General features: G+C 46.1%; 1 protein-coding gene across 1 annotated transcript in view; it reads left to right on the top strand.

Annotated features, from left to right (window-relative positions):
- The first annotated feature begins 354 nt into the window (after positions 1–354).
- AK3 (adenylate kinase 3) overlaps positions 355–17,453 on the top strand; it is a 34,477-nt gene continuing 17,378 nt past the window's right edge. The window contains exon 1 of the mRNA XM_040417132.1: positions 355–743. Coding sequence (XP_040273066.1) covers positions 596–743 — 148 coding nt within the window. The 5' untranslated portion in view covers positions 355–595. The remainder of the gene's footprint in view (positions 744–17,453) is intronic.

The raw sequence follows: 17,453 nt of genomic DNA, 5'->3' as shown, positions 1-17,453 counted from the left end.
AATGGATTTTTTTGCGACTGTTGTGTCACCGTCATTGACTATCGGTGACTTTGCCTTGCTGTGTAGCCCTAGCCTTACACCAGCTTGATAAATCTCCCCCACTTTGAAGGAGCCTCTAATGCAGCTATGATTCTGAACCTAGCTAGTCTGTGAATGCTCCAGCAGGCGGCCATGTTAACCCCAGCACGTGACGTTGTCACCTCAGTCACAGAGTAGAACCACATACACCGCATTCGTTGCGGTCCCTGTGAATGGGCGCAGAGGGGAGGCAGGTGACTGCTGCCACTGGGAGGAGGACACTTCCTGCTTCACTGTGGAGATCTCCTCCTCCATCCGCGGAGACACAGGGGGAGGAGAGCAGATCACAGGGGGAGGCATCACCAAGTCCATGCTGGAGGAGGATCGCAGCCCAGGCTCCCTCATGAAGCTGCTGCTGCTGCACTTTCTTTTCTAAGTTTTTTTGGTCATTGTTTTTATTTTGCTTCTGGATCTGTGCACACTGCCTTACTGATCGCACAGGCCACCGTGTTTGATAACTACCATTAAGTTTTAAGACTAAGGTCTGTGGAGCTGCAACCCCAATATTATCGGCACAATGGTATCTCGCATGCTGTTCCGGGCAGTGATCATGGGGCCCCCAGGATCGGGGAAGGGGACGATCTCGGACAGGATTGTGAAGCACTTCGCCCTCAAGCACTTGTCCAGCGGGGACTTGCTTAGGCTGAACATCCAGAAGAAGACAGGTACAGCTGAGTGACAGGGGGAGAGGGCCACCCATAGACTTGTTGGATCCCAGTCATGAAGGAGACCTCGGCATCTCCTCCTCAACTGTCACCGAGGTCACCACTGCCATCATAGTGCTGTCACTGTGAGATGGCCAGATCCAGTGACAGCAAGTCACCTCTTAGGCCAGCTTCACACGTCAGTGTTTGATCAGTGATTTCCATCAGTGATTGTGAGCCAAAACCAGGAGTGGAGCCTCCACAGACATGAGGTATAATGGAAAGATCTGCAGGTCAGACCTGCACCTGGTTTTGGCTCACAAACACTGACGGTATGAATGCGGCCTTATATGTTGCGGTAGTCCCTCTGCTATAATGTGACTGATTTCTGAGCATGCTGATTAGAGACAGCCATGTGTATGCGTATGGCAGGTCAAGCTGCAGCACGTAACAGCTGGAATCAGATCCTTGCATGATCTAGATCTGGAGGAGTTTCCTGCGTCACCCAATCACATTACTACTTTCATTTTCTCCTGCTGTGACAGGTGGAATGTGGTCGCTATGGGCAACCACATCTTTTTTTTACGTGGGTCCCTATGGGGGAGATTTACAAAGCATACCAGTTCTGTCATAACGATGACCTTGTGGGACAGCTAGGGATCGTTTCAGAGGCCTCCTTGTAAATGACTGCCTTGGTGGTATCTCGGATAGTCACCTTAGGACAAATTGCATGGATGGGTGTTTCACATCCTAACCAGGGATGAGCGAACTTGTGTTTCAAGTTCGGCGTACAAGGTTCGGGTTATCTAAGAATTCCGTTATGAGAATCCATAACAGAATTATTAGATAACCCGAACCTTGTACGCCGAACTTTAAACACAAGTTTGCTCTTCCCTAATCATAACCATTGATAGGCCATGGCTTCTTGGCCACTGGAGAGTCTGACTTCAGGGATCCTTGGGGGTAGGTTCACACAGTTTTCTTTGGAGGAGGTTTTGAGACAGGATTTGCAGCCAAAGCCAGGAGTGGATCCAGCAGGAAGGAGAAGTATAGGTCCTTCCTTTATATTTCCGATTCTTTTCAAATACACTTCTGGCTTTGGCTGAAAAACCTGAAGGAATATCTTCCTCAAAACCTCTTCCACAAAACCGTCTGAGGCCTCTTTCACACGACCGTATGGCTTTTTCAGTGTTTTGCGGTCCGTTTTTCACGGATCCGTTGTCCCGTTTTTTGTTTCCGTTGTGTTTCCTTTTCTGTTCTGTTTTTCAGTATGGCATATACAGTATACAGTAATTACATAGAAAAAATTGGGCCGGGCATAACATTTTCAATAGATGTTTCCCCAAAAACGGAACGCATACGGAAGACGTGTTTTTTTTGCAGACTCATTGACTTGAATGGAGCCACGGAACGTGATTTGCGGGCAATAATAGGACATGTTCTATCTTTCGACGGAACGGAAATACGGAACCGGAATGCATACAGAGTACATTCTGTTTTTTTGCGGAACCATTGATATGAATGGTTCCGTATACGGGCCGTTTACGGAACGCAAAAAACGGCCCGCAAACTGAAAAAAAAAATAGTGGAAAGAGACCTTTGCTTGTAGTTTTCACTGTGTGGCCTTGCTTCATAAAAGTCAATGAATGGCGGTGCTGTGTTATAAAGGTGCCTCTTCTAAGGAAATAGCTTCCTGTAAAAAGAACTGTACTCGCGCTTGTAGGTCACCCATTCTGTAAAATGTAGGATTGTTAAGGGCTCATGCCCACGAACATAAGGGCTCTGTGCCCGTATTGCGGACCGCAAACGACTTAAAGTGAATGGACCCGCTATTTGTGGGCCACATTACGAGCACAAGACGCACATATACATATACACTGGGGGGAAAAAAATGCAAACGTGTAGTACACACCGCTTTTCCTTACATAAGGATACCTTTTATTTACAATGGAACCCTATGGTGACACATGCCACTGTATGGAATCCGGCACTGCAAAGTTGCTGATGCCGAAACGCGCGTCACGGATGTAATGTGTGACCAACAAACTCACCGCATCAGCAACTGTGGAGTGCCGGTCTTTTGCTTCAATTTGATATTAGGGTAACCGACCCTCTGACTGATCACCCACCTTACACAGTGCCGACCGATTTAGAAGATACTGTATGGAATCCGTCTGAGGCATCCATTTTACATATACATCGTGCACATGTTAAACGTGGGACAAAACCTGATGTGAACACGGTCTAAAGCCTCTTTCATACATCCGTGATGACGTTCGGGACCAGAGGGTCAGTGGTTCATCCTTGAAGATGCCTGTTCTATCTTCATTTGATTTTCGCGCAAGTCAGTGGGTCAGTGAAAAAAAACTGACAGCACACTCATGCCATCCGGATGCAGTCTTTTTTTCACTGATGGTTGCTCACGCTGTATTAGGGCTCATGCACACAACTGTAGCCTGTTTTGCGGATCCGTAAAATACGGATACTGGCCATGTGCATTCCGCATTTTGCAGAACGGAATGTCTGTGCCATAAAAGAACAATCCTATCCTCGTCCGTAATACGGACAAGAAAAGGACATGTTCTGTATTTTTGCGGATGCCACGGAACGGGAATATGGATGCGGAGAGCACTCGTTCTGCTGTCCACATCTTTTGCAGCCTCATTGAAGTGAATTGGTTCGCATCCGACCCACAAAAAATGCGGATCGGTTGTGGACATGAGACCCTATTCTGCAGTTTTTCTTCACACGTGTGAAAAACGTATGGAATCCTGACAAGCAGACTGAAACACTGAACCCTCTGTCCTTCACTGAACAGACCCTGACACATTCCAAATTAAGGCCTAAGGATTATCTATACGTCGTTTATTGTGTATTTTAAAAGGATCGGGGGATAAGCTGCTCCAGGAGTTATCTAGAGCAGGGATCAGCATCCTTCGGCGCTCCGGCTGCTGCGAAACTACAACTCCCAGCATGCTAACATGCTTGGCTGTTCTTATAACTCCTACGGAAGTGAATGGAGCATTCTGGGAGTTGTAGTTTCAGAACGGCTGGCGTTTTGGAGATTGCTGATCCCTGATCTAGAGACTCTCTAATGCCCCAATGCACAGTATATCCCTCCATAATTTACTGGATTGTCCAACATTTACCTAATCTTGTATGCATAGCCCAAGGCGCTATTTTCTCCTCCGTCACGTTTTGCACACTTGTGGATTAGAGGCACCTAGTTCATAAAAACCATCCTCCGTAGCCACTGCTGTGGATCAGGCATTGTGATCCGCTCACCGTTTCTGTGTTTTCCTCCGGTCTGATAGTTTTTACTGTAGGATTTGGTCTGATTTCTTGCTAATGCGCTTGTAACGTTCCCATGCCCAAGCATTGGGCAGCCTCCAGCAGTTCGGGCCAGACTTGCAGGGGCACATTTACGAAGACTGGCTTTTCCCCCCTGTGCTACGTACGTTTTTTGGTAACATTTGCACCTGTTTCCAGGCGTAAATGTTAGTTAGGCTACTTTCACACTTGCGTTAGGTGCGGATCCGTCTTGTATCTGCACAGACGGATCCGCACCAATAAATAAATAATAAACGCTTGTATCCGTTATTAACGAATCCGTTTGCATTATTCATTCAAAAAAAAGTCTGTCAAAACGGATCTGTCTTTACTTACATTGAAAGTCAATGAAGGAAGGATCCGTTTTCAATTGCACCATATTGTGTCAGTGAAAAACGGATCCGTCCCCATTGACTTACATTCATCCGTTTGGCTTCGCATAGTCAGAGGGTCACCAAAATGCTGCAAGCTGCGTTTTAGTGACCGTCTAAAAAACGCAACAGAGACCAAATTGATGCATTTTGAACGGATCCTTATCCATTCAGAATGCATTGGGGCTGAACTGATCCGTTTTGGGCCGCTTGTGAGAGCCCTGAAACGGATCTCACAAGCGGACCCAGAAACGCCAGTGTGAAAGTAGCCTAACTCTACCAGGACTGGAGTCCCGCCATTGCCCCCGACACACCCCAGCCTCACCACGCCCAACTGGCGGACAGAGTGTAAAACAGGCCGTACAACTAAATATTGTCGCACAGACGGTTAAAAAAGGCGGCTTGTCACTATCTCAAGCCTAAAATAGTTGCAAGTCCATTAGCAAATGTGCCCCACAGTGTGGATGTGAATGTTCAGGTTTGATGGAGTATTTTGACCAAATGCTCATACCTCCACGCAGCTGCTTTGTGCGTTTTGGCACACTTCTGGGAAACTTTTTTGCCAATACCATAAACCTGAAATCTGTGATTAGACAGGAGGATTTTCATAAGATTTCAACATAAACAGAAGGTTTCCATGTTGAAGGATATTAAAGGGTTTGTCTCGTGAAGACCACCTAGTCCATATGCCTTGTTAGGCCATAGAGGGGGTTCTCCTGGGTGAGCCACTGCCTCTGGCCGAGCTAGCCTACAATTCCGAGATTAAAGGGGTTATCTGGGAAAAGATATTGATGGCCTGTCCTCAGGATAGGTCATCAATATCAGATCGGCGGGAGTTCGACTCCCAGGACCCTCGCCAATCAGCTGTTGGAGGAGGCTGGGAACTCTGTAAATGCCATGACCTCTTCCTAGGCCAGTGACATCTCCATACCTGGTCACGTGCCCTAGTTGCAGCTCAGTTCCATTCAAATCATTCCACATCAGTGCCAGAGGACACAGTATTCTTGTGGCTGAATGGACTAATTAAACAGTTTTTGTGCTGGCTGATTAACTGCTACAGTTGTAGTGTACTTAATGTATTGATTTTCAATGTAAAGTCTGAACTGAGCATACTGGGGAACTGTGATATGGTAGTGGTATGGTAACACCACTGATGAAGCCACACTAGTGTTGATACATATGGTGAATGCTGTTTTAACTGTACATTCAGTCAGTTGCCGGCTGTACTTGTCAATATTGTTTGGCTAGCCTGTTTAGACACTGGGTGTTGCCACAAGAGGGCAGACAAGTGCTTTCCCCCTTTTGCCCTATAAAAAGGTTGTCAGGGGCTACTTTTGGGTAGCATACCTTTTAGTGCTAGACATGCCTGTAGGGTGCACTAGAAGACGTTTTGCCCAATTGGCAGACTTTGAGAGAAGACACACCATTGAACTGAGAGAAGCATTATGGACTTTTCGACACATTGCACGCCATCTAGGCTGTTCTGACCTAGCTGTTAGGAGGTCTTGGGAGCAGAGGCTCTATAAGGGCTGTCCAGACAGACCACCAGTTGAGAGGGTCCTGGCAAGCACGAGCAGCTCCAACAGTTTTGTTGTCCACCATCCAGAAACAGGTGGCACCTTCATTACACAACCCTGTCTCTGCCTGGACCATTTCCAGGTGCTTAGCAGAAGGAAATTTCGTGTCGCAGTGCCTATTGTGTGTCCTGCCATTGACAGCCAGCCACTGTAACCTTCATTTCCAGTGGTGTCATGAACGAGAAACCTGGACTGCTACGGACTGAGACAGTATCATCTTAAACAACAAATTCAGGGTTCTGTTTGGGATCCCACGACAGTCAGGTTCCCGTATGGAGACCTAGTGGTGACTGTATCAATCGTGTCTTTGCTGCGGAGCGACACACTGCCCCAACTGCTGGTGTGATGATCTGGGAAGCCATCACATATGACTGGTTGGTCACCCATGTTAGTGAGGACATCCTGTGGCCACGTGTTTCCTCTCATGTCTGGGCTTCAGCAGGATAATGCTCACCCACACACACCAAGGGTTTCCCAGGAATGTGTACCACCAGATGCACCACTTCTTTGGCCTGCCCGGTCTTCAGATTTATTGCCAGTCCAGCATTTATAGGACCAGCTGGGAGGTCAGCTTTGGAAACCTAGGAGTGTGCAGGAACTACTGGCCCAGCGGCAACATCTGTGGGCAAATCTGCCCCAGGATACCTTACAGAACCTGTATGTCTCCATGCCCAACCATATCTCATCTTGTATCCAGGCTAGAGGCGGCCTAACAGGGTAATAGAGCCTCCTTTTAATTGTACAGTTTTCTTTCATTGTAGTATTGTAATCGCTTACGTATATCAACAGAACATTTACACATAGAAAGTTTCATTCAATTCCAACAATTCCTTCTTGGTGCGTTGTGTGTTTGTTTTTTGTCAATAATTGCCGTTTTGTATCTGATGGTTTGGTATTTTACGTACTTTTTGTACTTTCTAATAACATGATTATTATTTAGTACATGGCCTGAGTGCCCACTGCTTGTTCCACGCTTCGCTAGCTCGGATGCCTATTGAAAGTGGCTGTAATCAGATATCCATGTAAATATTTGTCCTGGTTTCCGTGTGATTGACAAATTGCAGTGGAAAATAAGCTGCGCCAGTTACGTGTTATACCTATCTCTCAAACAAGTGGCCTGTGAAATGCATGGAATGAAATGCAAGTATAGGAGAAGGGAATGTGCTTCAACTAGCTGTGAAGACATAGGTTTATTATGTGAGACAAGAGTGGTTCGTTCACATTTATATACAAATTTCATTCAGATACATAGGACAGTAAGGGTACTTTCACACTAGCGTTATTCTTTTCCGGCATTGAGTTCCGTCCTAGGGGCTCTATACCGGAAAAGAACTGATCAGTTTCATCCCCATGCATTCTGAATGGAGAGCAATCCGTTCAGTATGCATCAGGATGTCTTCAGTTCAGTCTTTTTGACTTTTCAGGACGGAGATAATACCACAGCATGCTGCGGTTTTATCTCTGTCTAAAATTCCGGAACACTTGCCGGAATGCCGGATCTGGCATTTTTTTTCCATTGAAATGCATTAATGCCCCGAGTGTTCTGGCAAAACAGATCCGGCATTGCGGTCTGCGCATGCTCAGACCGCAAAAATTTAAAAATAAATAAATGCCGGATCTGGTTTTCCGGATAACATCGGAGAGACAGATCCGGCTTTTCAATGCATTTGTCATACGGATCAAGAATCCTCTGCCGCAAGTGTAAAAAGTACCCTAAAAGTGAAAGTTTCTGCAACAAATCTCATGTGTGAATATACTTCTACTCCTTGACTACCTCTATCCGTAATTCCACCCCTCCTCCCCCCTGACAGTGTCCTGAATGTATGTCTGCTAAATCCCAAATCTACTGTTCATTATGGAGGTCAACTCCTCTTAGGCTGGGTTCATATTGAATTTTATAATGTTTTTGCCACATATTCAAATTTTTTTTTTTTTTTTAGGTTGTTACCAGAAAGTCTATGTGAAGTATGAAACGTACACGCATTCATTTTTTTCAGTGTTTTTTTTTTTTTTTTTGTGTCCATAATTTTTAATCGCAGCATGTTGTAGCAGTGGTGTTTTTACAGATGTTTTTCCATACCCTTCACTATAGGAAAAAAACACTTAGAAAAGAGCACAATTCACATGTGTGAAGTAAAAAATGCCCCCCCAAAAAAACCTCAAAAAAAGATTTAGACCTCGACAACCATGTCAGTTTTGCGAAACACAGATACGAACCGTGTACATGCCGCATGTCCTGCCCTATGTTAAAAATGACTTTTCTTGTCCGTAAAACAGATTTTTTTTTTTTTTTTTTGCGGAACAGACATACGGATGCTGACAGTGTGCTGTTCACATAATTTTTTTTTTTTTTACTGCCCCATTGAAATAAATGGGTCCTCATCCCGTCCTCAAAAATACAGATGAGATTCGGACCTAAAGTATCATTGTGTTCCAGAATAAATTGAAATAAATGTAGAAACCCTTTTGCTAATTTAGGTTTTTTTTTTGTCTTGTAAAAACATTCCATGAAATTTGGCGGTGCCATGTTTTTTTTTTTTTTTAGACATACGTTTTACGACCCCCGTATAGAGAAGTCTAAAATAATAATAATCTTTATTCATATAGCGCCAGCATATTCTACAGCACTTTAGAGTCAGGGAGTTCAAGTACAGACAGAGTCATAGGAAAAAATCTAAAGGGACAAAAAAAAAGTCGCCAGGAAACGCAGTGTTTGTAGGGCATTTTAGAATTTGCAACAGGACGAAGAGCTTTTTGCTCCCAAAAAAACAGCAACAAAAAAAGAATCTGTTTTTGAAAAAAAAAAAAAAAAAAGTACTGTAAAACCACCATTACAGTTTTGGTAGTAAGATCTGTGCTTCCATGTATAATGCTTAAAGAGGTTGTCCTATCTCGCCGTTTCCATGATGAAATTGGATTAAACGCCAGCCCTAGAAGGCCGGGTTTACGGAAACAGCCGAGTGGGCTGGTGCTCTGCTGTTATCATAACTCCCATTGTTGTAAATGGACACTATGTAAAAAGTGTATCAGAACAAGTTACTTGCATCCGGGAGTTATGGAAGCAGTGTAGCTTGTTCTTGTGTAGCTCCCATTCACTACAATAGTAGTCAACGTTTTCCTGAGGATAGGTCATCAGTATTTGATCGTCGTGGGCCTGACACCCAGGATGCCCGCCGATCAGCTGTTTGAGAAGTCAGCAGCGCTCGCAGTAGCGCCACAGCTTCTCGCTGCTTTTCCGGGGGACAATGATGACACGTTCATCGGTCTCATGGCCTAGGCGCAGCTCAGCCCCATAGAAGTGAATGGGGTGCACTGTAATCCCAAGCACAGCCACTTTGCTCACAGGAGCGCTGGTGCCTTCTCAAACAGCTGATTGGCGAGGGTCCCTGGTGTAGGACCCCCACTGATCAGATACTGATGACCTATCCTGAGGCTAGGTTTTAAATTGTTCATAGGAACCTCCCTTGTGCTCCCTGCTTCACAGTGGTTTCATATGATGTCACATTGGGCCTGAGTGAAAGTGTTCCATTCTTCTGCGTGGGGATTGCAGAAAACCATCTGCGTGCTGTAAAAAAGCAAGGCATTGTTCTAGTTCCCTTGAGAACCGCAGTGAACAGTGAATCTGCAGATGTGTGGGTGACTGGAAGTGATAAAGAAATCCTATCAGGGCAGCATACATCTGCAGTGCGTTATTGTAGAGAATAGGAATACATCCACTGATGTCCAGGCACCAACATCTCACCACCTGTACAAATAGCAAGGAACATGTTTGTGAGGGCACAGCTGAGTTACAGAGGTGCTAAAACCCATTAACATTCTCATAATTGTCAGCAGATGTTCTAACCACACTTCACTGTAATCCTGATCCATAGGGAAATCCAGTGTACTACAACAATGGACTCGCATTCCATTGTTTCTTTTTGCTTGCTTGTTGTTATATTTATTTATATACCATATATATATATATATATATATGTGTGTATATATATATATATATATATATATATATATATATATTTATATTTATTTATTTCTAGCTGAAGAACCTGGCTTCGCACAGGTATATTTCATCTATTTCATTTTATGTTTGTGTGTGTCGTTAAAAGATATCCACAGTATCCCCCATAACAGTGACCTCTACAGTACGCCGCCCCTTTAACAATGAACTCCACAGTCCCCCACCCCTTAACACTGACCCCTCCCCACAGTGCCCCACCACTTTAAAATGGGACCTCCACAGCAGCCCACCCATCCCATTAACTTTGACCTTCACAGCAGCCCGCCCCTTTAACAGTGAGTTTCACATCACCCCACTCCCTTGACAGTGACCTTCTCAGGAGCCCGACCCCTTAACTGTGACCTCCACAGTACCCTGCTACCTTAACTGTGACCTCCACAGTACCCTGCTGCCTTAACAGTGACCTCACAGCACCCTGCTGCCTTAAAAGTGACCTCCACAGCAGTTGCCCCTTTAATAGTGGCCCCTGCCCCCTTAACAGTGACCTCCACAGCGGTCTGACCCCTTTAACAGTGACCTCCACAGTGCCCTGCCCCTTTAACAGTGACCTCCACAGTGGCCTGCCCCCTTAACAGTGACCTCCACAGTGGCCTGCCCCCTTAACAGTGACCTCCACAGTGGCCTGCCCCCTTAACAGTGACCTCCACAGTGCCCTGCCCCTTTAATGCTAGGGCTACATGGCGACATGTGTCAACAGTTTTTATAATGAAAGGCTATGGTGTTGCACTGCGACATGTGACATGCTGCAAATGCGACACGACAGTCGCAAAAAATCTAGGCAGTGCAGCCTTGCATGGGTAAATAACAAATCCCGGTATCGAATCAATCCGGGTACAAAAGTATCGATTGGGTATCAATAATTCGATACCCGATGCAACCCTACTAGGCACCATTCTTCTAATCAGACGATCTGACCATGCAGAGGTTCAGCCATTTCATCGTTGTTCTCCCAACCACTAGTTGCTACTATTCACTGTGGGCATAATAAACCTACTATCATTTGCAGGTGCGAGCCAAAGGCTAAAAGTACCAATACCAAAAATGATTCGCACACTGCAACCAATTCATAAAAAATTGCAACATCTTTATTAAAAAAAATTAATGATAAAAATAAAATACATTTAGTTGGTAAGACACACAATCCATGAGGTGAGTGCCATATTCAGGTAAGAATAGCCATATATCAAAGGGTGTAGAAGAAACAATGTATAAATAAATTGCAAGTGCAGACATAAATCAGCACTAGTGGCACGGCTGTTCCGTCCTGCCGCTAGTGACCGTGTGCCCCCGGACTGCCGATCCGTCCCCATTGACTATAATGGGGACGGGGGCGGAGTTCCGGCAGAGGCGCGGCGAGAGGTTGCCGGAATAAATGTCGGACATGTCGTAGTTTTATTCCAGCAGCCTCTCGCCGTGAGCTGCCTCTGCCGGAACTCCGCCCCCGCCCCCATTATAGTTAATGGGGACGGAGCGGCAGTCTGGGGGCACACAGTGACTAGCGGCAGGACGGATCAGGAAAGCTGTTCACCCGACGGAACAGCCTGCCGGAGGTCCGTCCCGCTAGTGTGAAAGTAGCCTTAATAAAGTAATGAAATACAGACAAAATCCCAAGGCTTGTTGGAAAGTGAGATCTTGACTTATATGGGGCCACTTCCAATAGGTGACGCTAGTGAGATGGTTCTCTTTCTTGGGAGATACCTCTTTGTATATTCGTTTTCCCATGGAGCTCGCAAATAAGTCTCCATACCATGGAGTACTTCCAGTAAGGCTCCATTCACACGTCCGCAAAATGGGTCTGCATCTGTTCCGCAATTTTCCGGAACGGGTGCAGACCCATTAATTTACAATGGGGCGGCAAAAGGTGCGGACAGCGCACCGTGTGCTGTCCGCATCCGCACTTCCGTTCCGCAGTCCCGTAAAAAATAGAGCATGTCCTATTCTTGTCCGCAGACACTGACAAGAAAAGCATTTCTATTATAGTGCCGGCCATGTGCGGTCCGCAAAATGCGGAAAGCCCATGGCCGGTGTCCGTGTTTTGTGGAATCGCAATTTGCGGACCGCAAAACAGTTGCGGACGTGTGAATGGACCCCAAGTCTCCACACAGGACTTGTCTCGTTAAAGGGGTTAGCTGCAACTAGGCCATGTGACCGATGTACAGTGGTGTCACTGGCCCAGGAAGAGGCCGCGGTGCTCAAGGCCTTCTAACAGCTGATTGGCGGGGGGTCCTGGGTGTCCCACTTCCACAGATCTGATACTGAAGCACTAGCCTGAGGATAAGTCATAGGCCTCCTGCACACGAACGTGTGCGCCCCGTGGTTGTGCTGCGGCCCGCAAATTTCAGGCCCGAATGCACGAACACTGTCCGTGGGGCAGCCACATCGGATTGCGGACCCATTAACTTTAATGGGTCCGTGATCCGGCCGTTCCGCAAAAAGATAGAACATGTCCTATCTTTTTGCGGAACGAAAGTAGGGGACGAAACCCCACGGAAGCACTCCGTAGTGCTCCTGTACGGTTCCGTTCCGCATTTCTGGATTTGCGGACCCATTGAAGTGAATGGGTCCGCATCCGTGATGCGGAATGCACACGGAACGGTGCCCATGTATTGCGGATCCGCAAATGCACTCCGCAATACGGCAACGGGAAGCACACGTTCGTGTGCAGGACGCCATAAGCTGTGAATAGAGGCTAAGTTGCCTTATTGGGACAACCATTTAATAAATCTTCCCCAAAATGTTTGTACCATGAAATACAATGATTTAAAATGGCTGCACTTTGCATGATATTATGTCATCCTCTTTCACACTAGCGTTCAGGAGATCAGGCAGCTGCCAGGAGCTACATGAATGCTGTTCAGCCCCATTAACTATAATGAGGACCGGCGGAGATCTGGCCGCAACCTGGGAAATATGTGCAGCGGTTTTTTGTTCGGCTGATTCTCTACATATTTGATAGGTTGCGGCTGGTCTCCATTATAATTAATGGGGCTTGATGGCATTCATGTAGCTTCCAGCAATGTCGGATCCAGAGAGACTATTCCCTGCTGGATCTCGCTAATGCTTTTGAGAAACTAGCCTTAGGGCTCATGCACACGAACATATTTTTTGTCAGTTTCGTTTTTTGTGGCCCGTATGCGAAACCATTCACTTCAATAGGGCCGCAAAAAAAACGGAAATAACTCTGTGTGAATTCCGTGTCTGCATGGCCATTCCACAAAAAAAATATAGAACATGTCTTATTATTGTCTGCATTAAGGGTTCATGCACATGAACGTATATTCTTTCCATGTCCGTTCCGTTTTTTTTTTGCGGACCATACACAGAACCATTCATTTCAATGGGTCTGCAAAAAAAAAAGAAGTGTGCATTCTGTTTCCGTATGTCCGTATTTCCGTTCCGCAAAAAAATAGAACATGTCCTATTATTGTCCGCATTATGGACAAGGATAGTACTGTTCTATTAGGGGCCAGCTGCTCCGTTCCGCAAAATACGGAATGCACACATCCGTATTTATTGCGGACCGCAAAATACATACGGTTGTGTGCATGGGGCCTAAAGACGAGGATAGGACTGTTCTATTAGGGGCCGGCCCTTCCATTCCACAAAAATACGGAATTCAGGCGGCTGGTATCCGTGTTTTGCGGATCCGTAATTTGCAGACCGCAAAACTCCAATGGTCGTATGCATGATCCCTTACTTGGTGGAGTTGCGTGCCTGATGTATAGAATAGAACTGACAGCTGGGAATTTGTGTGGTTTTCTCACCTCTCCTTTCATTTCAAGACTGTTCAATGACCTCTAGACCGCTTTCCGTCTTTGTTAGATCATTAACTGAGCATGTGATGGGTAGTCACACTCTGGAAAGCACATAGCTGAGGACGTACATTGCCACGTATGTGCTTAGATATAGCAAGCTGCAATACGTGTGCGAAAGAGACTTTCACCTTCTGCTGATCCTCAGTTAGGGCCTTTTACCCATGCTGAGTGAACATGGATCAGAACATGGACCAGATTTTTAAAAAAACGTTATTTTCATATTTTTATTGAATATAATTTTTTTTAATGGAATATTAGTTACATTATGGTTTATATCCCATCAACCACTTCTCCCAATTCACTGTTAATTTATGCGACAATATTGGCTGCCGTATGGGGATGAAGGATCTGAGTGTTTCGTTTTCCCCCCTACGGTTTCACTGTTTGTTAGCAGCACATCACCCCGTTTGTAAAGGGCGAGGTGCTGCCAAAAACCAATTCTATTTTGCATTGTACAAGCAATTAGATAATGTAGCAGTGGAGCATCTGCTTGCTTGTGAGGTGATCACCAGCACATTTACAGAGGGCAACTATTGAGAATGAGTCTTCTTACAAGTTCTATCTTCCAGCAGTTCCTACTGAGGGGACTTTCACACTTGCGTTGTTTGATTCCGGCAGGCAGTTCCGGTGCCTGAACTAGCTGCCTGATCAAGCAAACTGTATGCAAACGCATGTCATTTTTTCTGACTGATCAGGCATTTTTAAGACTTATCAGGATACTGATCAGTCTGAAAAATACATTGCAATACCGGATCAGTTTTTCCGGTGTCATCCGGCAAAACGGATCTGGTATTTATTTATTTTCATATTTTTAAAGGTCTGCGCATGTGCAGAACGGAATACCGGATCCGTCAATGCGGCAATTTGAATGCTAATACATTCCTATGGAGAAAAATGCTGGATCCGGCATTCAAGCAAGTGTTCCGTTTTTTTGGCCGGAGATAAAACCTTAGCATGCTGCGGTATTATCTCAGTCCTGAACAGTCAAAAAGACTGAACTGATGCATCCTGAACGGATTTCTCTCCATTCAGAATACATTAGGATAAAACTGATCAGTTCTTTTCCGGTATTGAGCCCCTAGGATGAAACTCAGTGCCGGAAAAGAATAACGCTAGTGTGAAAGTACCCTAAGTGAATATATTGCTTTGCATATTGGAAGATTAAAGGTGGGTTTACACGGCCCAATGTTTGGGCAGATTATTTGGGCGTACGAACGCTTGTTCCAAATAATTGGCCCGTGGAAAGTTGCCTTGTGAGTTTTGTGTCCTTAGCAAGACTTCAGGCAGATCTCCAGCAATGGCATTAATATGACTACCAACAGACAGCAGATGAACCTTGTCTACGGTAATAAATGCTAATTGTCTCCAGCTAAGCAGATGCCGCAGTCTAACTCAACAAAACATGGTTAAATTTGTTGAGTTGATGAGCAACTAAATTATGTGGAAATGCTTTGATTACAGTAGTTTTCTCTTCTTTTCACGGTGGTTGGCTTACTTTGGTTAAGGTCCCTTTAAACGGGACGACGATCTAGTAGATTGTCGGGTAGGAAGCCTTCCTTCTTGACAATCTGCTGATCGCTAGTGTTGGAGACCGATGCATTTACATGCCCCGATCTCCTCCAGAGTATGGGGAGGAGCGATTTCTAATGTCATCGTTCTTCCCTATACGGACTCGTTGTTTCCCCGGAAGCAGATGGTGTTTACACAGCACGATCTGCTACTGGGAAACAACGATCTTTTGTGCTGCAAAAATCGGGTAATCGGCGGTGCAAGATTATCGCTAGCGTTACTAGTAATGCTGGTCAGCAATGATCTGTTCAAATGTCGGGCCCTGTAGAAGGCCTTTTACTACAATTTTTTTTCTCACTAAGCCACGTGTCCTTGTCGAACATGGAGCATAGGCTAAGCGTGGTGCAGGGCACATTTGAGCCAGAATTCATGCATATTTTGATTAACCACCTCCGGACCGCCTAACGCAGATTCGCGTTCCGGAGGTGGCAGCGCTGCGCACAGTCACGCATATACGCGTCATCTCGCGAGACGCGAGATTTCGCTCCAAGCCGGCCCGCGCATGCGCATCGCGGGCCGGCAAAAGTTAAAGAACAAGTTCGTCACCAGCCTGCCAGCAACGATCATTGGCTGGCAGGCTGGCGATTTTTAAAAAATCCAATCACAAGCCATATAACAGATCATATTAGTAAATATGATCTGTTATATGGCTTCTCTGCTCCTGTGCTGGTCCTTTTCGTCGGTTGGATCCAGCACAGGAGCAGACTGAACTGTGAGTAGCACCAACACTACACCTTAGCCCCAGATCACCCCCCTGCACCCCAATTAACCCTTTGATCACCCCTTTGATCGCCCCTGTCAATCACCAGTGAAAGGAAAAAAAGTGATCAGTGTAAACTGTCACTTTTTTTTTTTCACTAGTATTGGCTGTTAGGTTTTAGGGATAGTTTAGGCCCCTTGGTTAGGTAGTTAGCGTCAGTTAGCGCCCACCCCACCGCACCGCAGTCACTTTTATTCGCTGAATAGCGTATCGCTAATCAGCATTTGTACTTTTATAGTATCTGTAAGTGATCAAAACTGATCACGGTCAGATCTATAATAGTATTAGTGTCACTTTAGTTCGCCCTCCACCCAAAACGCAGTGTTTGCCCGATCAGGCCTGATCGGTCGCCCACACGTGCGTTCACCCACGCCCGCCCCACCGCAGTGACAAAAAAAATATATTTTTTGATCACTGCACATTCATTTTACACGCACTGCGGCGATAAAAAAATCAGTTTTGATATTTTTTATCAACCGCAGCGGCCTCCGGTACTTCGCTAGCCTCCCCTTTGTAAGACAGGTTTGCTTTTTTTCTTGGGTAGTCTCAGGGAATACCCCTAAATTTAGTAGTCCAAAATGTCAAACAGGGGGTATTCTTCTGAAGAGGCCTACAGGATTCTGACCCAGTCGGATGAGGAGTGGGAACCCTCATCTGATGAATCTAGCGGGTCAGAATATGAACCTGTGGAAAGCAGTGGCTCTCTGACCCAAAGTTCGGACGAGGAGGTGGAGGTCCCTGGCAGCACCAGGCGTACCCGGCCCCATGTCGCTAGACCACAGGTTATGCAGGATCCGCTTCAAGAGCAGCAGAGTGGGGCTGTCGCTGCCGGATCACGTGGTGAGGCATACACCAGCAGCGCAGCCCTCCCTGGACCTAGTACCAGCACTGCCGTACAACATGGTGACGTGGCGAGCACCAGAAGGGCAGTTGAAGCTGGTACGGTGGCACGTGCACTAGTTACCCCGTCGCAGCCACCGCAAAGACAGGCCCGTAGAGCCCCTAGAATCCCTGAGGTGCTGGCAAACCCTGATTGGCAGTCACCAACTTCAGCCGCACCTGTAGTTCCCCCTTTCACCGCCCAGTCTGGAGTTCGGGTTGAGACGGCTCAAATCGGTTCGGCCCTGGGATTTTTTGAGCTGTTCTTGACTGCGGAGCTCTTGGACTTAGTCGTGGCAGAGACCAACCAGTATGCCACACAATTTATATCCGCCAACCCGGGAAGCTTTTATGCCCAGCCTTTCCGGTGGAAACCAGTCCAAGTTTCCGAAATTAAAATTTTTTTGGGCCT

The sequence above is a fragment of the Bufo bufo genome, chromosome 2 (assembly GCF_905171765.1).
Source record: "Bufo bufo chromosome 2, aBufBuf1.1, whole genome shotgun sequence".
Classification (NCBI taxonomy): Eukaryota; Metazoa; Chordata; class Amphibia; order Anura; family Bufonidae; genus Bufo; species Bufo bufo.
The sequence above is the reverse complement of the archived record's forward strand: the minus strand, read 5'-3'. Positions and strand labels throughout refer to the sequence as shown.